Consider the following 22,702-nt stretch of genomic DNA (forward strand, 5'->3'; position numbering starts at 1 on the left):
TAACTTGAACAACTACAACCTTCCCATTAAATTTTTAACATCACACAAAGAAGTTTTAATTTTTAAAGAAAATGAATAACCGAAAAGAAGGCTAGTTTGCTGGATTATTCCCATCGAAGTATATCATCTTTGTTCAGATTCAGAAACCGGATTGTTTCTTCCAGACTTTTACGTCCTTTCAGAACTTCAAGTATCTGCTTTGCACAAACATGGAAAAAAGGGTATATGACGTGCTTGATTATGTTTTTAGCACTCCAAATGATCAAATTGATAGAAGAAAGACAAAGTAATAGAATATATCGAGCTTGTTGTGGAATTACCCGACTCATTGGTGGCCTACGTTGTGGATCATCATGCACACAAGCTAAAACACAAGCAACCATTTGATCCATTTGTTTAGGGTCATAGTACCCCTGCAATTCCTCATCGACAAAATTGGACATGTCCTTGCCTTCGAACAAACTTTTTGAGAGCATGGGCTTAGCCTAAATATTAATACATGAAATTAAAGGATTGTTATACTAGTTGAGCTCTAAACAGAGCTCTTCTTTTCGTCAAAGTGATTAAAAAAAAAAAATGAATAAAAAATGATTTGTAAAACAGAAATAGGTTGAATTTTTGTTATGACCAATATTCTTACGTAGATTGCGATTTTAGACTTAGATTAGTTGAGAAACAACTACGTACCCATTTAACCATGTTAGTGTGCCCACTGAAATGACCAACAGGTTGTTTCCCGGTAATCAACTCCAAAAGAATTACACCAAAGGAATAAATGTCAAGCTTATCAGTAAACTTGTTGGTAGTTTGATATTCAGGAGCCATGTAACTGCAGTTGGAGTTGGAAAGTGCATGAGATATGAGAAAAACTGTTAAAGAAATAGGATTTTTCTTACTTAAACTTGGTTCATTTTGAACTCAAGATACAAAATATATAGTGTGACTCAGTTATTAAATACATAGATTTCATATGTTTGTATTTTAAATCCATAATGAACCAGGTCCAGGCAACAATTTGCTCAAGAAATATATTTCCAAAACTCCATAACATAGCTGCAATATAATTTTTCTATTCCTAGTGGAAATATATATATGCTAAGATTCTTGTCTTTCTTTTTCTATTCCTAATAAGATGCCAAAAGTCCATCTCATAGCTGCAATATAATTTTTCTCATGCAAAAAAAAAAAAAAAAAAAAGTTAGTTTCTGTACCCAGAATTTATCATGACTTGGCTGATGGAGAGATGAGTTAAAGAATCCGGGAAAATCTTGGCACTTCCAAACTCTGCAAGCTAAACACAAATGTTCCACTTAGATTTATTGCATTTTGTAGTTTAGTATCACAAACAAACAGAATAAAGTTACTTCATTAGTTTAATATTCTGATTTATAATTGATCACACAATTTTAGACATCTAACTACTACAATATAGTTATAAGTTGCGAAAATTTCAGTCCTTCAAAAGAAGAAAATCATCAATAAAACTAAAGACGATTACAAAATAAAATTTAGCAAATTCAGACAGCCATGGTACCCTTATAACAACCTAAGAGGTTCAGGTTTCGAATCCCCATATTATACACCAAAAAACTACATGCCTAAATATATGAAAAAGGATCACTTTGAAAATGTTTAATCAATAATATTACCTACCTTTGGTATAAATTTATCATTAAGAAGAATATTATCTGACTTAACATACAAATGTAAAATTTTGTGTCCACCTGCAAATAAATACATCAAAAAAGGAAGGGAAATCAATACCAGCATTTTAATTTTGAAATCCAATCAATACCTAAAAAAAAAAGTAAAATAAAATAAATGAGGAATAAATTAAGGCTTAGTAAACAAGATATAAGCTTCCATATAAGGTATACTCACTGTCTTCATGCATATATTTTAATCCTTGCGCTGAGCCTATGGCGATTTTCATTCTATTTGACCAGTTTATTGTGGAACTCCCATTTTCTGCAGTATTATTAATATCTTTTAGACCACCATAAAATTTTGATAATAACATTTTAGAAGTCTCAAATTAGAAAGGCAAGCAAGAAATATAATAATAAGTAGAAGGATGTTTGTGGGATTGTCTCACCATGTAAATGAAATTTCAAGGAATTGTTGGGAACGAACTCAAAAACAAGCAGTCTATTGTCATCATCGTCACTGCAGTATCCAATTAGATTAACAATATTTCGATGATAAACATTGCTAATGGCCATAATCTCCTTCTTGAATTCATCTTTTTTCTGTTGAGAGAGCTTGTATCCAAGTCTCTTAATTGCCACCCTTTGATCACTATTTGGAAGCACTCCTTCATAGACAGGACACAAATCATGCTGTCGAAGAAGCTGGGTTCGAGTGAAACTTCCAGCTGCCATTGCTAGATCACCAAAATCAAATTTCTTTAGCAACGAAGGACGCTTCATCATTTCCGGATTATATGGCTTTCCGGATATGTAGTTAATATCTGGATTTGGGAAGAAAAGGAGTAAATTATGAATCACCAACGAATCATACAAAAAGAAAACCACAGAGTTGCACTTAGTGAGTTTTTAACTCTATTTCACTATACAAAACTATGAGATATCAAATTCGAATTCTAATCAAGGCTACTTTGTCCTACAATTTTGATGTAATGCCACTTAGTCCTAGTTTTTTTTTTTTTTAATATCTTAAGCTTCATTGGTATGTATTTAAATAGTACTTCCATTCAAAATTAATAAGAAAAAATCAATAAAAAGATTACAATATATTTGAATTTTAGAAATACTCTCCACTGATAAAAAAGAAACAAAAGTAATAATAATAACAGATTTTTAAGAATTAAACTTCGCAAATATTATTTTTTGTAGGGAAATGTTACCTTCCGCAATCCATAATTCATTACAAGGTATTTTTCCTTCAAGAGCTTCAACTATCTGCATTGCATAACAGTTGGAATTATAAGGTATACATTTGCTGTGTAATTTCTCAAATTCTCAAATTTTAAATGCTTTGAATTAAAGACAATTTGCAGCAAATAAAATTTGACATGTAAATTTATACCTGTTTCATTCTTGGTCGAAGTTTAGAAGGTTTATATATGCTGGCAGCAGCACAATAAATCATTAATTCCATTTCACTTTTTATGTAGTCTCCTTTCAATATGGAATCAACAAGACAATTGTAATCGATTTCAACTGAATCTCCTTTGATTATCAAAGGCTTTGCCTGAATAATACAAGTATTTATTATACAACTTTCATATGATTGATTTGGTTTTTTAATTTTTTAAAAAGCCAATACTAGAATATATTTGGTCAAGTAAAATATTATATATCTTTACACCATTATAGAGAAGTATCTTACCCAATTGACAATATCAACTTGATGTTCATCGAAAATTTTTCTACCAGTAATAAGTTCTAGAAGTACAACACCAAAGGAATAAACATCTGACTTTTCAGAAATTTTTTGAAGAATATTTTCACCCTCTTGAGGATAATAATTCTCTGGATCTGCATAACTACAATTTGCAAATGAAATAATAGTTAAAAAATTTTCCAAAATCATTGTTATGCAAAAATTAGAATTTATTTTTGTTTTTAATTTCACTTTTTTTTTTAAACTATTATGTAGAAGTAGACTAAGTAATAGCAATATTGTGATTATTCTTAGCAAGGAAAAAATTAATTACCTTTAACTCGGGTCGAAACTATTCCTAAAGCCAAATCTCAACTAAGGCTCAATCAACAAAAACAAAAATCATCAAATTTCTTACACATTAGTTCCCTTCCAACGAGAGCTGATGTGGGTGACACTATTAGTTTCCGGAAAAAACTTGGCAAGTCCAAAATCCGCAATCTGAACAAAATAGTAGTGTGAGCTAATTTATTTTGGATTTATATAGGATTCTATGTACTTAACCTTTGTATCATCTCGCACAAAACTAATGGACATTATGTAAATTAATAGATTCAGCATGGTGAAGACAACCAAACATACATAGAATATTTTAAAAAAGAAAATTTCAGTATTTAACTCAGGTTTCAATATGATAACATATTGTCTTGAAAATTGTCTTGAAATAACACATACGAAAGGAACACAGGACCTTCTCTGTTTCTTGTCAATAAGAAGGATTGAGGCATACTATGACAGTCTTCATAAATACAAAACTTGGGAAAAATGGTTGGTGTATATTTTATTTATTTTTTTATGGAAAATAAAGGGAAATCTGTTTGGTGCATATATTTAGATAGGATTCTCAATATTCATATAAACGAAAAGCTTTTATATGATCAAATTACTCTGCCTTTGGTTTATAATTATTATCAAGAAGTATATTTTCTGCCTTGATATCCCGGTGGATGATTTTAGAATTACCTGAAAATGAGGTAGAGAATGAAAAACATTTAATAAGAAAGTAAATTTAAAACAAAAAAGTGAAAAGAAAAAATGAAAAGAATTAAGCGTCGATAATTAAAAGCCTAGTACTCACATTCTTCATGCAGATAAGCCAACCCTTTTGCAGAACCAATGGCAATATTCATTCTTTTTGACCACTTCAAATTTGATCTTCGCTCTTCATCTGCATTGCCGTATAGCGTTTGTAAGATCACAATATCATATTTAACAATCCAAATTCTTGACTGCAGTAATCTATCGAATTCTCGTATATATGTGTTTTGAGAGCAGATGAAAATTAAGGACTCACCATTTAGATGAGATCTCAAGGATTTGTTGGGAACAAACTCTAAAACGAGCAATCTGTCGAATTCTTGACTGCAGTAGCCAACCAGCTTAACAAGATTTCTGTGACGCACAATGCCAACGGCATTAACCTCCTTCTCAAATTCTTCTTTCTGCTGTCCATCAAGCTCAAAATTAAGTTTCTTAATAGCTACGTCTATATCTCTTGAAAGGGATCCCCTATAGACGGTACCAAAACCACCACCGCCAAGGAGTCTGGCGTTGGTGAAATGACCAGTTGCATTTGCTAGTTCTGGAAATGTAAATGTCCTCAGTTCATATGCTTCATATTCCTTAGATGATTGCGTTTCTGTGAACACAGAATTTTTGTAAATAATAAAACTTTTTAATTTCCTAAAAGAATTAACATCACAACAAAGGCAAATCATATATGATTATCATATGAATAGTTACCTTCAAGAACCCATAATTCCTTGTGAGGCATTTTTCCTTCAAGTGTTCTAACCATCTGCATTGCATAGCAGTTATAAAACAGTTAACACATCTATCATATGTTCTCTCAAATTCTCAAATTTTGATTACTTCAAAAGACAATTAATACATAATTTAATAAAGTTTGATATGCGAATTCATACCTGTTCCATTGTTGGCCGCTGCCTTGAGAATTTACTGTATACGCTAGCAGCAGCACAATAAATTACTCGTTCCATTTCACTTTGATTGTAGTCTCCTTCCAATGTAGAATCAACAAGACTGTTATAATTGACATTAACTGAATCCCCGTTGATCATTAAAGACCTTGCCTGAATAGTATCAGGTTTGTTATTGTTATGACAGACACAGATTAGATACACATGATATAATGAAATCAAGAACAAATATTTTTTTCAGATTGAGTAAAAATTTGAACCACTATTTCTTTACTAGACTTTGGGCTTTAGTTGTTTTTGTTTGTTTGGGCTTCGCCCATAGCCAACCTTCTGTACTTCTCCTAAATTTAATGAAATTTACATTTCAGTTCAAAAAAAAAAAAAGTTTAAAAGTGGTCTCTAATTCTCGATTGAAACATTATGGGTAGAAATACAAAATCCCTTATCACAACTCAATATTTTAATTAATATCCATTGTTTAAGACAACACCTTAGCTCAAGAGATCATATGTATCTTTCATGATTTATTTATTTATTATCAAAAGGAAATTTAGAGATTTAGTATCTTACCCAATTAACAATACTAACATGGCCTTCATAAATTTTTCTTCCACTAATAAGCTCTAAAAGTAAAACACCAAATGAATAAACATCTGACTTTTTATCAAAATGAGCATTTTTTGAATCTTTATAACTGCAAATTCAAAAATATAAAGAAGAATCAGCACATTATAAAATTTTTTTTCTTAAAAAAAATATAAAAAAAAAATCTCTCTAGCCATAAATTAGCCTTCTCTTATATATATTTTGTAGAAGCATTTAACAAAATAATAACCATGTAATTATAATCAGCAAGTATATATATATATATTTAAAATATCTTACATGCTGGCTTCTTTTTTATCAATGGGGATTTGTCTGATATCAATTTCTGAAAAAATTTTATGGAGCCCAAAATCTGCAACCTGAAACAAAAATAATCCATGTTAAGGAAATTAGTAGATTAATATATTGTGACTCATAACACAATAATTAAGTAGTACTACATGATGATAACTCTAACTAAGTTTTTCCTATTTTAAAGGATGCTGTTGAAGGTACCCTAAGTATTTATTGTGCTTGTTTTGTTATTAAATTATGAGCTTCCCTACAAAAACATTTAATATTTTCCTATCATTGTATTAATTCTGGATGTTGCTATTTATTATCTTTTTAAATGATATTTTAAATATATTTAGCAATTAAACATCGATAAATTAAAAATTTTCATTCACAAATAAACTTTAAATCACAAAATCCCAAATTAAAAATTTGAAATTTAAAATTAAAAATCTTAAACTTTAATATTCTGAAATTTATACTAAAAAATAAAAGGTTGTTTTAAAAAAAATTAAAAAAGAGAATCAAGAAAGAATGCATTGAGATATGTGTAAGAATATATTATATATTTTTTGAATGCCTAAACATATCGTAAGATTATCAATACTTATAAGCATGAAAAGTTATATTTGTTATTAAATTATCCTTTCTCATTATATAATAAAAAATACCATACCTTTGCTTTAAAGTCATTGTCTAGAAGAACGTTATCTGACTTGATGTCTTGGTGGATGATTTTAGGATTACCTAAATTTACATTAGAAATCTTAAGTACAATAACAACATTAAACCAGAAAGGAAAAAAAAATTGAAAATAGATAAAGCCTCAATTGCTAAAAGGGCATATATAGCAAACCTTGATTGATATAGATTACTCACATTTTTCATGTAGATATGCCAAACCTCTCGCAGAGTCTATGGCAATTTGCATTCTTTTTGACCACTTCAAATTTGATCTTTGCTTTACATCTGATGCCATTTATCATTTGTAAGATCACAATCAAATACTCATAGCTGTAGTATATAATAACAATCCAAATTATGTGTAGAAGGGGGTCGTATATATGTGTATCTCAGGGCACAGAAAGGACTCACCGCTTAGATGAAATCTCAAAGATTTGTTGGGAACAAACTCTAAAACAAGCAATCTATCTGCTTCTTCACCACAGTAGCCAACCAGCTTAACAAGATTTGGGTGAGACACAATGCCAAGGTCCTTAATCTGATTCTTGAATTCTTCTTCCTGTTGTCCTTTCTGCTTATATTTAAGTTTCTTAATAGCAATGACCTCACCACTTGGAAGGTATCCCTTATAGACATCACCAAAATCACCAACGCCAAGGAGTTCGTTGTTGGAGAAATGACGAGTTGCAATTGCTAGTTCTTCAAATGTAAATTTCCTGGGTTCATATACTTGAAAATCCGCAGTTGAGCTAGATTCAGTCAGATCCATTTGCCGTGGTGGAGACACTGAGTACGTTTCTGTGAACATAGATCCACCAACTGAGAAAGTTATAAACCGTCTCAAAGGAGAAAGGAAACATGTGAAAGAGCAAGTTCTATCATTATAAAATGTATATATGCCAAAACAATACCTCCGGTGGATGTTGGGCGATATGACTCAGAACTGGCCATCATGTCCTCGTCAATATTCATCAATCAATGTAGAATTTTTCTAATCAACGACCACTACAATATAAGCATGTGGCAATATTGCAACCGGAGAGGTTTCTTGCAAGTATGCTGTTAGAGTTATTAGAGAGAGAGAGAGAGAGAGAGAGAGAGAGAGAGAGGCTGAACAGTGGACTTGTATAGCTCTCAGGTCTTAATATCCTGGAGAGCAGAGGGGTGTGGGATTGAGACTCGAGAGAGGAAAGAAAGAGGCTGGAAGCCACGTTGTATAAGTTGACAATTCTACTACATTTTTTGTTTTTTTTCTGGGAAAGTTCCTTAAAACTTGAATCGATCAACAAAAATCCAAAACTCTGCAAATTTATTAATTTAGTTCAGACGATGAAAATATAAATTTAGTCTAAATAAAAAAAAAATCCTTGAAGACTAAAAACTGAAAAAGAATATATGTGTATATATATAAATAAATGGAAAACAAAAGAGAAGAATGAAAATGAAAATTATTAAATATGGAATTGAAAGTTGAAAGTTTAAAATGGGGAAACAATTTCTAGAAAGGGTCATAATAATAATAATAAAATGAACATATATAAGGTTTATATTTTTATGGAATTGATATATTTATGGCTGGTTTTTTTGGCCTATAGAATATAATTAATGACTTATTTATCTGTATAATGTTTATGTAAAAGGTTGGTTCTATCGTCACATGTATTGGAATAAAGGTTAGTTTTGTTGTTCGTTGTAGTGGAATATTTGGAATTTATACTTTATCATCCCTATTTGTGTTTTTTGAAAATGTAGGAATATTTAATAGCAATTATGTATTGGATATATTATGAAATTAATAATATTTTTCACGATAATTGAGTTATATTTTTTGATAAAAGCTTATTATAGATTTTAGTTCTCATTTGGCTCAAAATATTTTAGTTCTTAAAAGTATAATATAAATATGTTTAATATTTAATTAATTTCTTTAAAAGTAAATTTACTATTAAATTATAAAAGATGATACTGTGTATAATATATTTACAATATAATAAATTAAAAGATAAATTAATAAATTATATTATACTTAATTAGAAAAATATAATTTACTACCGATTATCCCTCTGTGATAAAACGGCCTGTTTATTAAAAAAACTAAATAAGGTTTTAGTGGTTTTAAGTCTTATCAAATTTTAATGACGATCTAATTTTAAAATTAAATCGTAATAAATGTTATAATAATTATTATAGTGAAATTAATAAAGCAGTCCCCCCAATAATTGTGATTGATAGGTTTTATATACGATCATAATTATTAAATGTGTTGGTGTGGTGAAGCAGTAGAGGGACAATTTTAGCCAGTTGAATTTGAATCAGATAAATGAGCTCTGACCTTGGCTGTTTCTTGTGATCAAGTAATGAAGTCTACGGTAGGTGCCTAACTTCCCCTGAGTAAGATTTCATAATGTAGAAAATGGGTTGTTAGGAATTTTTTGTCCACAAATAAGACTTCCTGTATGGTTGGTTTTTTATGGCAGAATCTCTATGGTCTTTGTTTTGCCTTGAACACCAATTGTAATGCAAGTTGCAGTTTTAAAAAATTAACAATAATAATAATAATAAAAAAGGCATCCGCACATGATCACATAATTGCCAATGGTCTGCGACTGCCAGACAGAGTATAACATTTCACAGCCCCATACGCTATAAGCGACAAAAGAAAAACACAAATAAGTACATAGAAATTACGCGTTGGAATTGATCTCTCTCCGCGTTCCGCCATTTGTGCGTGAGCTCCCTTTGCTGTGACTTATGAGAGCTCCCCGTCCGATGGAGTTCTGTTTCCCAATCCAACGCCGTGACAATTAACTTATTTAGTTAGGGATAAATTAATACTAACTGTATTTTAACATTTTTCCTTTTAAATAATGAGAATGACTGAATCATTTGTACAGTTGTTCTATCTATTGAACATGCATGGTTCATTCATATATTATCTGAAGGTTCACCATGTTTAAATGCGAAACAAAATAATGTTGATGAATCATTACAATTCTCTCGCCTTTCTCTCTTATTTGTATTTCTTATTTGAATTAGAAACTAATCAAATTTAAAACTGCTGTAGAGAGGAAAAGAGAAAAGCTTTGAGGAGAGCAAATTTTGTCTGTCAAAACCTTCATCTCTAGTATTTGTTAGCATAAATAGAATGGATGGGTTTTAGTGCCAAGCCACATGGACCAGAAAATCAAGCGACAACCGAACAATTCGAAACCACAGCCAAGCCACATGGAAACAGAAAATCAGACAATAACGATAATCAAGCCACATAGATCAAGCCGCATTGTTAGGATGAGGGGCAGCACTTGGAAATCAAAGTCCATTATGAATGCTCTGGTCTGGTTTCGTGAAGGCTAGGCAAACTCAGTAAATCAAATTTACACCTCACAAGCAATCTCCAAGTCCATATCTCACATCTCAGAGAGAGAGAGAGTGGGTGGTGGGTTGCTTTCGTAAAGGCATTATTATTAATATTAATATTATATTTCTTTGGGCAAATTTGGTTTTATAATTTTAAGAGAAAGAGACCCCACCATCAGCCCTATCCTATCACCCAAAAAATAAGAAAAGGAAAGAGACCGCACAACCTCCCATTAGGTTTCTTGTATATCCTGTTACATATTCTAGTGGAGTGGGATACAAGAGAGGGAGGGAGGGAGGAGGGTGAGTGCGAACTGCAAAGGTTGTAAGCTATATAATAATAATTATTATTTTTCTTTTACTGCTATCAATTTTGTGTGGTGTCCGCTCAACAAAGCCTCAGATTCTAATCCCAGTAAAAGCTTACTTTTTCTCTGAATTTTGGGATATGTCGAAATAACCTCAGATACTTATCCAATTAAATTTGTTTTTTTCCTTCAGCAGAATGCAAATGAGAATTTTTTTTTTTAAGGGACAATACTTGCTTAGTAATTAATATTTTTTAGGTTGGGGTCCCGGTAAGAGTCTTGGTCAACTCGTGGAAAATTATTCCGGGCTATGAAATGCTAATTTTATTATGACTCTAATCCATCAGAATATTCAAGGATTTCGACACTTATTTTTTTTTAATGAGAATATTTAGTGTTTTCTCTTCGACAAAAAAAATCCCTTTAAATTCTTGATAATTACTCTGATAATCAAATAAGTTTAGTTAATTTAGTTGATTTTTTTAAATTCAAATAATTATTTTTAAAGTTAAATAAGTAATTTTTAATTTAATTTATTCTTTTAAATTTTTTATAATTATTTATAAAGTTAAGTAAATTTTTGTTAATTTAATTAATCCATTTAAACCCCTATAAATCAAAAATCACTTTTACAAGTCCCCACTTAATGTAACGTGTGCAATGCCATTGGGTTATATAGGGCCTAAAACTTATTTTCTGCATTCAATACGGAGCATGCTAAAAAGCATTAAATTATGTTAAATGTCAATAACAGTGGATAACGCTTATATTTTGGATAATTTATTTCTATTGATAAAATTGAGTTGTAGGAAAAAAAAATAAGAGAGTAGTAAAGAGTTTGACTCTTAAGCTATATAATAAAAAGAGACATCAACTAAATATCTATTCATCACATATAAGTCATATGACAGAGATTAAACTTTTTGGATCTAAAACATTTTGACTCCAAAAGTAATTATCAAGAGCTTAAATAGATCAATTAAATTAATAAAAATTTATTTGACGTCAACTAAATTACTGAAATAATTTATTAAACTTCAATAATAATGGTCACGTACATAGAAGGTATTTTTACCAAAAAAAAAAAAATTAAGGCTCTTCATCTGCAGTTCATATTAGCTTTTTCTACTCAAGAATCGTGGAGGTTACTCGTATCTATAGAAAGGTCAATTTTTATGCAGATTAATTAGCTTTTTCTTCTCAAAATTTGGTTATATTTAAAACTGCTATAGGGAGGAGAAGAGAAAAGCTTTGAGGGGAGCCAAAAAGAAGACAGCAAGGGAGTGTGGCAATAAAGAAGTTCCACAATAAAGAAAATTTGTGGTGATTAATTTTGTTAGACTGTAATTGAAAGGAGTTGACGTTCATCTGGTCCGCAGAAAATTTTGTCTGGCGTCTCTAACGTTGGTTACCATAAATAGAATAGATGGGTCTCCGTGCCAATTCTTTTCTTTTTTATCCAGATTTTTAATTTGCATGTACTAGTGATTGAAACGATCATTAACAAAACAAAATCATCGGATTTATCACATTTGTATTTCTGCTGTATCTTCATCAGCATCATCGTTCTTAATTTCTTAATTTCTGATGTAAAGAGGGGTGGGCATGGGCGGGGCTTTCTTTCTAACCAAAACAAGCCGACTCCAAATAATCCAAAACCACAGCCAAGCCACATTGTAAACAGAAAATCAAACCATAACCATAATCAAGCCACATAGGTTGAGCCACAAGAATAGACTCAAAATTCATTTGAAAAAAAAAAAAAAAAAAAACACAAATCGGAGGGAAAGAGAGTTCTAAGCATAACTCAGATCTACAAAATCACAAACCATTACCTATAAAAACCAATTTGAATCAAAGGAGGCTATAAAGGGCAATTTGAACCAAAGGAGGGATGACTAGATCAATGCATGAAAAGGGAATGGAGTAGAGAGATGTATAAATTAATTGCAGCTGAGGCTTCTCTTGGTCCAGACCTTGTGTATCCTTGTATTGGGTATATTTCTAAATCTATGATTCCTATGGCTAATATAGTTCATACTCATCTTTAAGGAAAGTGTTGTCAATGCTTAGCCATATACTTTCCAATGCTAAATTTCCTTGTAAGACTTCAGCAATCTGCATCCAATATTAATACTTAAATGCATAAGTATTAATTAATTAATAATAATTAACTTATAAATAAATTTTTTTACTTCATAAATATGCTTAAACATACCTGACTCATTTTTGGTCGGTATTTTGCATGTTTATATACACAAGCCGCGGCACAATGAATCATTCGAATCATTTCTATTTTTCTATAATTATTCTTCAATTTAACATCAACAATATTATCATAATTGTCTGTGTCCAACGCTTCTTTGAGTTGAACTGCTACCTGAAATTTGAAAAACATAAGTTTTAGTTAATTTTATTATCAATAATATCATCATAACTCTCCCATTCATTGGATGATAGTTGATTTTTTTTTTATTTTAGTTTAAGATGTTGACTTATTATGTCTTTTAGTAAAGAAACATAAAGACAAGATAAATGGAAATTCAATTTCTCTACGACTATATAACTTTCTCAATTATGAAAGTAACTTACTGAGAAAAGTCAGTAAGTTGAGAATGGATTACCAATTAAATTGGACTTCCTTAATAGAAGTAAATCAAAAAGAAATTATCAAGATCTATAATGCTACCGCATTTGTAACACTAGCTTTTATCGCTTGAATTTATAATATGTGATTTTTTTTATGCGTTATAAATATCAAAATATTTTTACCAAATATATATATATTATTTGCGTGTGTGTCTCCCAAAAGGTTAGTGATAAAATTAGATAAAAAATTAATATAATTTTTGAGAAACAAAGGTGAATAAAATATTAAAAAATCAAAGTTCATGACAAGTAACTTTCTAATAAGCATTTATTTGCAGGGAAATTACTTTAATAAAAGAAATTAAAAATAAAAAAGCAAAGCATGTTTAAACCAAATGAAACCTGATTAAGTGAAGGATATAATGATGCATAGATTTGTAAGAATAGACAATTTTTATCTAGATCCGATTTATAATGGACTCAAGACGTAAATATATGAAATTCAAGTATTTAATAGGTAAATTCTATCATACATTTTATATTTTAGGTTTATGATAGATCAAATTTAGACAAAAAAAATCCAGTGTTGACTGTTATGGAGTAATACAATATGGAAGAAAAAAAATTACACACACACACATGCGCGTACCCAAGAAGTCAAGGCTTGAAAATTGCCTTCCCTTGAAATAGGCCTTTTACCAGTGATTAACTCTAAAAGCACCACACCAAAGGAATATACATCAGTCTTATCACTGATCTGTTGGGTTCTGAAATATTCAGGGCAAAGATAACTGCAAATGGAGAAATTGTACATGAGAAGAACCTATTTTATAAATTTTCCTAAATAATGAAAATCTAGGTAGATGTAATCATGCTTAGCTAACAAATACAAAACATGTATATATATATATATATATATATATATATATATATCTTACCCAAAGTTTCCCTTTCCCTTTACTAAAGAAGACGTATGGATAACAGAATTTGCAAATTCCTTGGCAAGTCCAAAATCTGAATTCTGAAAAGAGAATTGATATGAGTACATCTATTCTGTTAAATAGCATAAAAATCAAAGACAAAAGAAACTACTTTAAACAATTTTATATTTCAAACTGAAATTAATGAATTTATACTTAAGCATCATTTTTAAAAATTCAGTATTATTAATCCAACTAATAAGAATGTAAGTTTCCTTATCTTAATAACTAGGGTTTAATTCTTGATAGCATGTGAAAATTTTACTTATTTTTTTTCAATGTGGGATTCCCAACCTCTTAAGTACAACCACAAAGCTGTCACTTGACAATCTCATAGTATGTTAAATTCGCATCAAAATGACTTAGTTTTGAAGAAAATGTTGGTCAAATTTCAATTTAATTTATTTTAATTCACACTTATATAAAGGTTACATTGCTTTACGCATCAAAATGACTAGCTAATTTAATATTGTAACTCAACTACTTATATATTGTTCTTTTACTTCATATTCTTTTAATATGGAATTCCCAACTCAATGTTCATAATATAACCGTTGCACAAATGGCCCCTCAACTTAGAATCAAAATGTTTGTTTCTCTGATCCCGGCAAATTATATTGAACACATGTTCTCTATCTAGAGTCAGGTATAAGTTTGGTGAAGAAAAAGATGTCTGATTCTAAGCTTTCACTTAATGCGGTTTCAATTTGAATTTTGCAGCTAAAAAAAAATTAATTGGGTTTCAAATCAGCCCAGTTCAGTTCATTCAATTATGAAATAGTCTCTAATGATGACTACCTTAATCCCTGTCCTGTTTCGTGACTCTAGTTCAAACTTTCAAGGCAAATCATTAAAATTCTCGGAAAAAAAATTGTGCAAAATGTAAATAGGGAGATTGGCAAAAATTGTGGGAGCAAGCATAAAGCTTTATCTCACATAAATCTCACCTTTGGTTCAAAGTTTTGATCAAGAAGGATATTGCCTGCAGTGATATTCCTGTGTATGATCTTTGGATTACCTAAACACACACACACACACACACACACACACACACACACACACATATCATAAAATTAAAATGTAATTAGATGACCATGCCAATACCTTAAACATGAAAAAAGAATCTGGCTTATTAGCTAAATACTCACAGATTTCATGCAAATATGCCAATCCTTTTGCAGAACCTACGGCAATTTTCATTCTGGTTGGCCAATTGATAACCACTCTGTTGTCCTGTTCTGCAATTATAGAAACCTTGTACATGATTTTCATTTTCCATTTGGATACATAAAAAGGGAAGAGGGTGTGGGTTTTTTTGTATTTTTTTTTTATGAACTAGGTATGGAGAATGTTTTGACCTTCCTCCGTATGATTATCTATCAATTTATGTCATACATTTTTTTTGGCAGATTAAACGAAGGTAAGAACTCACCATGTAAATAATATCGCAAGGAATTGTTGGGAATAAACTCATAAATAAGCAATCTATTGGCTTTCTCATTGCAGTATCCAATCAGCTTCACTAGATGTCGGTGATGGATGCGGTCAAGCACCCCAATCACTGCCATTAATTCTTTTTCCCCTTGTCCAAACGTAAATTTAAGCTTCTTAATTGCAACAACAATACCATTTGGAAGCGTTCCCTTAAAAACTTGACCAAAACCACCTTCGCCAAGGAGATTGACATTGGAAAAGCCACCAGTTGTTTTTGCTAATTCTTTATAAGTAAATACTTTTAACGGAGTAATTTGTATACTCTCAACGCTAAGTACAGATTCTAGATTAGTAGTAGGCCTTCCTGTATTTGAAGGAGAAGTGATACATAAAATACAATTTACAGAAAATTCAGTAACCAAACATAATTCATGTACAAAGAAAATAAATAAAAATGGCATTTCATAGTTGTGATAAGAAAAAGAATATACCTCGAAGAGTTTCGATGTCTTTCCAATTCATTATCTTCACATGAGGTATAGTTCCTTCAAGAACTCTAATTATCTACATGACATAACAATCTTAAAACATTATACATATATATATATATATATATATATATATATATCAAAAGTACCTCTATTGATTATCATTTTATACGTTTGAGTCCATTAATGAGAATGTTGCACATCTTTTTAGTTCCTCTTTATCCTGCAAAGATTTATTTTCAGTTTATTTTATTTTTGAAGAAATATGATTTTTTTTAATTTAATTAGTTTAACATCTTCTCTAACTCAAAAACTTTTTCCATCAATACAACTCTATAGTTTTCTCTCATAATCTCATTACAGTCCATCATTTAAAAAAAAAAAATATTAAACACTACTCATAAAACCATATGATTGCTTAATCAAAATGTAAATGAAAAAAAAAATCTTAATGGACGTCCAAATCAACTTATAAATAAATTAATTGCAAAATCATAGTTTTTTGGTACTTTTTCTAATTTGTAAGATCGATTTTAGAAATGTAAATTGCAAAAGCGAAATCACTATGCTCATAAACAAAAAATAAAATAAATACTTGTGGAGATTTAATCTACTTTTAAGATATACGGACTCAAATTTTATGGCATGGAACAATATAAAGAAGTAATTTATCCAATATAACTTAATAAAATTAACTAAAATATGAGTTTAGTTTTAACATTATACATATGTATATATATATATATAAACTAAATTTTTATTAAAATATGAATTTATAAATTTAAAAATAATTTTAATACTATTAATTAAAAATTCATTATTTATTATTATTATTATTATTATTATTACACTAAAGCATTAATCACAAATAAAATTAAAGCCAAAAGGAAAAATAATGTCGTAAATACATATTCACCTGTTTCATTATTGGTCGAGAGCGAGAAGGTTTATACACTGAAGCTGCAGCACAACAAATCATTCTTATCATTTCCTCCTCATTGTACTCTCGTAATCTGGAATCAACAAGATCAGTATATTCATTATTTTCCAATGCTTGTCCAATCCGATCCTTAGCCTGAATGTTGATAAAGTGAAAGTATTTGTTAATATTTTTTTTTGTCAAAATAAAACTTTAATTTTTCACCAAAATTACAATTATTTCTTTTCCTGCATATGCTAGTTTAATGGTATAGGCTATGTACGATTTAAGAGATCTAAACCCATAAATTACACATAATATGCAAAAATATAAATAAAGGAAATATGTTAAATTAATAATAAAATAATAAATTAAATTTTAATATATATTTTAATTTATTTTAATTAATTAAGTTAAATTTTTTTTTATTGAAATAGAGCATTTTTCTTTATTATTTTTTTTATAAATGATTAAATATTAAAAATTTCTATTTAAATAAAATTATATATATATATAAGTTAGTGTCTTACCCAATTAATAATAGTGTCCCCTCCATTATCTAAAGGTTTTCTTCCAGTAATTAATTCTAAAAGTACAACACCAAAAGAATATACATCCGATTTCTCAGACACTCTTTGAATATCACCATATTCTGGATCTGCATAACTGCAATGAAAAGCTGAATTAAGATATTTTTAACTAGAAAATGAAAATCTTCACTAATATGGGATCTTAAAATCAGTATTTTCTCTGTTATATTTTATTTCGCAATTTAAATAATTATAAAATATTTGATTATTCAAATAATAAGGGAAAAAAATCTTACACATTTGTTCCCCTCAATATACTGGTGATGTGATTAACATTACCAGTATTTGGCAGAAAATTCGCAAGCGAAAAATCTGCAACCTGAATCAATGATTTATGTAAATTAATAGATTTTTTTAGCATAAAATTTAATATAAAAATAATCAAACATAACAAAAATTAACTTATATCCTAAAAAAATTTATCTTATCAAATATAACAAAATTAACTTATCAAATCAATGAAATTACAAATTTTTTTTTTCAATATCTTCTAAAAAATTTAGGCATTTTACTGTGGATTTAAATGCTGAAAATATCTTACCTTTGGTTCAAAGTAATTATCAAGAAGAATATTATCTGCTTTAATATCTCGATGAATAATTTTAGGTCTACCTGAAAATATATAAAAGAAACCTTAATGGAAAATAAATTAATAACGCTAAAAAAGTAAAAATACATTAAGCCTCACTATAATTAACTATAACCTAGGAAGAGTAGAATTACTCACAACCTTGATGTAGATATAATAACCCTTTTGCAGAGTGTATGGCGATTCTCATTCTTTTCGGCCATTCCAAAATCTCATCTTTTTCTGTTAAAAATATAAAAACCAAACTCAATTAAGATTAAAATGTACATTTTAAATTAATTTTTTATTATGATTTGATTTTATAGCTAATTAACTTAGGATTTATATATATTATAATCTTCTTGGTTCAGGATTTTTTGTGTGCCTATGTGTAAAGTTAGGGAAATGGTATAAGTTGTACAGAAGTGTAACGAAATGCCTAGATATCATATGTATATGAATACCTCAGTGCAGGCAAAAGGACTCACCATGTAAGTGATCTGTCAAGGTATTATTGGGAACAAACTCTAAAACAAGTAATCTATCGGCTCCCTGACTGCAGTGCCCAATCATCTTAACAATATTTGGGTGATTCACACAGCTAAGGTACTCACCCTCCTCCAATTTATCTTCCAACTTTATTTTTTTAAGTTTCTTGATAGCAACCACTTCACCATCTAAGATTGCCTTAAAGACTTGACCAAAACCACCCTCACCAAGTAGGCAGTTGTTGGAGAAATAATCAGTTGCCTCTGCCAGTTCTTTAAAACCATATTCCTTCATCTTCTGTATTTCAGCATTCTCAGAGGCTGGTGCATGACTTTGATTCTCCTCCTCATCAATTGGATCTATAACCAAGGACTGTGCAGGTGAATGAATTTGATTCTCCTCATCAGAAGATAAGCTAGATTCAATCGGATCTAGAAACGGTGAGTGGTGAGATAGATGTGCAGGTGCATGACTTCGATTCTCCTTATCAGAAGATGAGCTAGATTCAATCGGATCTATCGACTGGTGAGGTAGCGGTGCATGTAAGTAAGATCTATCATCTGACCAAATTATTACAGGCCACAATTGGTTAGGGAAGAAAGAAAACTCAAAAGTCCAATAATAATAAAAATAAAAATAAAAACCTCAAAAGTACAACTAAAAAAAAAAAAAAAAACTCTAAAGCCTCTACATTTAAACACTTTTTTTTTATATAACCAGAATGGGCAGATGTCATTGATGGAAGCAAATTACATGGTCCTAATACGAGTCCAGCAAACTCTAAAACCCAATCGTCAAAAAAAAAAAAAAAAAAAAAACCCAACTCTCACTTGGAACCCTAGCCAACTTGGGCAGACAGACCCCAACTAAACCCGGCAAAAACAGAGAAGGATCGCCGCTGCACTAGGATCATCAGACGTCGCAGAACGTCAGCCACAACACAAAGAGGAAACTCCACCAAACACAACGGGGATGGGGGTGTTTAACGGACATGCGGGCTAAACACCCCCATCCCCGATTGAAGCAGAGATCTCCAACACAAATCAACTTAGGCAGCTAGAAAAATCAGTCTCATAAACGAACCCGATGAACTAGGACCATGAATGCCGACGAACCAGGAGAGGCTTGGCAGTGCTCAGGCCTTTCAATCTCATATAGCCCTTAGGGTCAAAGATCAGCACTCGAATGGCACTAGATCTATCCTTGAGATGCCAACCCGTCAGCAGGGATAGCCCCTGGAAACCAACCTTAATTTACACCAAAAAGCCCCTCAACCGACTGCATTACTCAGATACCCGGTATGCAGATCAGCAAAAGAGACACAACCAAAACCCCATCCAAGATGGTTACCAATAACTCCAAACTGGAGACTAAGGAAACTAGGAAAGCAAGAGGGAAAATTAATAAAACTAAAGGAAAAGCTAACTGAGGTAGGGAGAGGGTCGACGGCCAACGGCCGGACCTTCCCTGGGTTAATCTGCGTTGACGACTTCAGAAAAAGAGAGGAGAGAAAGCAAAAACACCTTCTGATAAGAAATGAAATGATTCCTTTATGGAAGATAAATAGAAGTATAACTCAAAAGCCTCCACGGCTTTATTACCAAAGACTCATCATAAAGTGTCGGCCAAAGCAAATACCTCTAGCGTCAGTGCTGGTCTTGCTCAAGAAGCAACCCATCAAAGTCGCAGAGTCGCCCGCTACAGTTTTGTTAACATGACCACTACAACAAAAGTCGGTAATAATATGGTGGCCGGCGACTGGAGCCCGCGGAGTGAGATACAAGGGAGGGGGGTGGGTGGGTGCGAACTGCAAAGGTATAGACTTTTTTTTTTTTTTTTTAATATTGTAAGCAACAAAATTATTGTTGTTATTACTTTACTACTGTCAATTTAAAGGGTGAGTAACAGGAAGGTCTTTTTTTAAAAGGAAAGATTTATTTTAATTAATTTCCACCTATGTGTTTAAGTTTAAATAGTTCTAATTTTTGCTAAAAAATTAAAATAATAATTGTTCAAATTTTAAATAATAAAAATATTAAAATTTTTTATTAAAAATATTATTATTAACATAAAATTATAAAAACTAATTAAAAAACTTTTATTTTGATTTTTTATAAAAATTTAAACTCAAACAAAAAATTATTATAAAAATAATAATTGCTCTAATTTTTAAATAGATTTAAACTAAATTAAATTTTTTTTTGCTTTCGAAAGAATGCGAATTTTATTAATAATTGATAATTAAGCTACTAGCTTAGTAATTAATTAAACTAAATTAAGGGACGATACTAACTTAGTAATTAATAATTATTAAGCTATAAAACGCTAATTTTATTATGACTCTAATCCATTAAAATATTCAAGAATTTCGATAATTATTTGTCTATTCAATAATGCAACTCTTCTATTCAATAATGCAACTCCCCAAAAAATAATTGAAGCTCTCCTGTGGCAGCTGGCCGGCGCAATAAAAAAGGACAAAAAAGTGTCAAGTGGCAGCTGGTGCGCGCAGAAGCTGTCTGGATAGCGTCCACGACGCGCAGGCCATCTGGGTGTCTTCTACGCGTTAGTCACCTGTCTAGACTTTCTGAAATTATGTTTCGGCCCATTGCCTCTTTGTTTTATTACGTGTGTACACACTATTCACGAATCTAGAAAAAAATTTTTAGAGTTAACACATAAAAAATAAATTATAAAAATAATTTTACAAATATAAAAATATTATATTAATATTTTGTAATTAAATTGATCCTAAAAAATATTAAAATTTATAATATTATTAAATATATCTCTCTTTATATGTGATTGAACAGTCTTTTGACAAATAATTACACAAGTAATTATTATAATTTTATTTAGATAAAATATTATTATACTTTTATTTAATTTTAAATTTTATAAAAAAAAATTAATAATAAAATAAAATAATATATGTAAGAATTTTTAGTGAAATGAAAGGTGAGTTGACGCCTCATTTGATCATTTTGTTAGATGCATCCACCACTAATTTTTCTAAGGTAGTAAAGTATAATTTAATAGCAATAAAATTTTCATAAATTAAAATAAATAATTAATTTAGATATATTTACTGAATATATGAGTATAGTATTATAGATATTATATACATATTCAATTTCAACTTATGAACTTAGATTGAAATATATATATATATAGCAAATACTCACATCTTTCATGCAAATATGCCAATCCTTTAGCAGAGCCTACAGCTATTTTCATTCAGTTTGGTCAATTGTTTATCTTATCTTCCTTTCTTGCAATGTTATTTTCCTTCTATAAGGAAACAATATCGCATTTTCAAGATCAATCATTCAGTCTACTCTTTTTGTTTTATAGATCAAAAAAGTTGTAAATGGGAAATTAAAGATCGATTTCAGAGTTTCAACAATCCTAACCTCATCTCTGTGTAATTAGTAATAATCACGCATGCTATATTTGGAAGCAAATTAAACTAGGGAAAGGACTGACCATGCAAATGATATCTCAATGATTTGTTGGGAACAAACTCACAAACAATCAATTTATCAGCTTTATCACTGCAGTACCCTACCACCTCTACAAGATTCCGGTGACGAATGCCGCTAATGGTTTTAATCTCAGTCTCAAATTGAGCTTGCGCCTCTTCCAACTCTGCCTGTCCAGCACTATACTTAAGCTTCTTAATGGCAGCCACTGTACCATCTAGAAGTTTTCCCTTAAAAACTTAACCACAACCACCCACATCAATTATGTTGTTGTTGGTGAAATCCCCCGTTGCCTTTGCCAGCTGTACGTAAGCATAAAACTTTCGAAGTGGGGTTTGTCCATCGCCAAGAGGCTTAAGCTCCAATTGCTTTTTTGTAGATGAAGGAGCAGTAGTCTGAGCTTGACCTAAACAGGGAATGAAAATGAATTTAGCAGATCTATATAGTCTAGATCAATTATAACGCTTATTTAAAAAAAAGAAAATAAAAAGAGAGATAAAATTCCATTATAGAAAAAGGATGTTCATGTAAGATTTTATCCGATAATTAATATTACTATATGGGTCAAAATAAATTCATTTAATGTGGTC

The 22,702-nt window shown here is 30.3% G+C and overlaps 2 protein-coding genes across 6 annotated transcripts; both read right to left on the bottom strand.

The window, feature by feature from the left end:
• On the bottom strand, window positions 1–8,068 carry LOC110663650 (uncharacterized). 4 transcript variants are annotated; one of them, XM_058149688.1, is made up of 22 exons: window positions 7,820–8,065; window positions 7,320–7,706; window positions 7,104–7,193; window positions 6,901–6,971; window positions 6,231–6,310; window positions 5,916–6,039; window positions 5,331–5,498; window positions 5,149–5,203; window positions 4,700–5,044; window positions 4,484–4,573; window positions 4,298–4,368; window positions 3,764–3,846; window positions 3,352–3,508; window positions 3,049–3,213; window positions 2,867–2,921; window positions 2,096–2,470; window positions 1,882–1,968; window positions 1,654–1,724; window positions 1,212–1,291; window positions 688–829; window positions 321–485; window positions 1–194 (listed from the first exon to the last, which is right to left on the bottom strand). In XM_058149688.1, the coding sequence occupies exons 1-22, from the start codon at window positions 7,878–7,880 to the stop codon at window positions 105–107; spliced, it is 3,012 nt and encodes a 1,003-aa protein (XP_058005671.1). In that variant the 5' UTR covers window positions 7,881–8,065; the 3' UTR covers window positions 1–104. The 4 variants fall into 4 exon arrangements, with proteins under 4 accessions (XP_058005671.1, XP_058005680.1, XP_058005683.1 ...); XM_058149697.1 differs by lacking the exon at window positions 3,049–3,213 and having other exon boundaries at window positions 7,820–8,066; XM_058149700.1 differs by lacking the exon at window positions 7,820–8,065 and having other exon boundaries at window positions 7,104–7,238; window positions 7,320–7,456.
• Window positions 8,069–12,247: 4,179 nt separating this feature from the next.
• LOC110671735 (proline-rich receptor-like protein kinase PERK5) lies at window positions 12,248–20,435 on the bottom strand. 2 transcript variants are annotated; one of them, XM_058149752.1, is made up of 15 exons: window positions 20,269–20,435; window positions 18,630–19,190; window positions 18,301–18,384; window positions 18,115–18,185; window positions 17,810–17,892; window positions 17,514–17,649; window positions 16,981–17,139; window positions 16,068–16,140; window positions 15,575–15,940; window positions 15,291–15,380; window positions 15,090–15,160; window positions 14,101–14,183; window positions 13,812–13,953; window positions 12,792–12,953; window positions 12,248–12,691 (listed from the first exon to the last, which is right to left on the bottom strand). In XM_058149752.1, the coding sequence occupies exons 1-15, from the start codon at window positions 20,306–20,308 to the stop codon at window positions 12,599–12,601; spliced, it is 2,214 nt and encodes a 737-aa protein (XP_058005735.1). In that variant the 5' UTR covers window positions 20,309–20,435; the 3' UTR covers window positions 12,248–12,598. The 2 variants fall into 2 exon arrangements, with proteins under 2 accessions (XP_058005735.1, XP_058005738.1); XM_058149755.1 differs by lacking the exon at window positions 20,269–20,435 and adding an exon at window positions 19,714–20,147.
• Window positions 20,436–22,702: the final 2,267 nt, after the last annotated feature.

The sequence above is a fragment of the Hevea brasiliensis genome, chromosome 1, assembly GCF_030052815.1.
Source record: "Hevea brasiliensis isolate MT/VB/25A 57/8 chromosome 1, ASM3005281v1, whole genome shotgun sequence".
Taxonomy (NCBI): domain Eukaryota; kingdom Viridiplantae; phylum Streptophyta; class Magnoliopsida; order Malpighiales; family Euphorbiaceae; genus Hevea; species Hevea brasiliensis.

Bases quoted from the DNA above. Each gene is read 5' to 3' on its own strand.
- LOC110671735 (XM_058149752.1), bottom strand. From the start codon at position 20,308: ATGGGTTGCTTCTTGAGCAAGACCAGCACTGACGCTAGAG. The intron at 17,893-18,114 runs GTAAGATATTTT...TCATTGATTCAG, and splicing joins ATAATTACTTTGAACCAAAG to GTTGCAGATTTTTCGCTTGC. The intron at 17,650-17,809 runs GTAAGATTTTTT...TTTTCATTGCAG, and splicing joins ATATTGAGGGGAACAAATGT to TTATGCAGATCCAGAATATG.
- LOC110663650 (XM_058149688.1), bottom strand. From the start codon at position 7,880: ATGAATATTGACGAGGACATGATGGCCAGTTCTGAGTCATATCGCCCA. The intron at 3,509-3,763 runs GTAAGAAATTTG...TGCAAATTGTAG, and splicing joins CGTTGGAAGGGAACTAATGT to TTATGCAGATCCAGAGAATT. The intron at 1,725-1,881 runs GTGAGTATACCT...ATTTATTTGCAG, and splicing joins AAAATATATGCATGAAGACA to GTGGACACAAAATTTTACAT.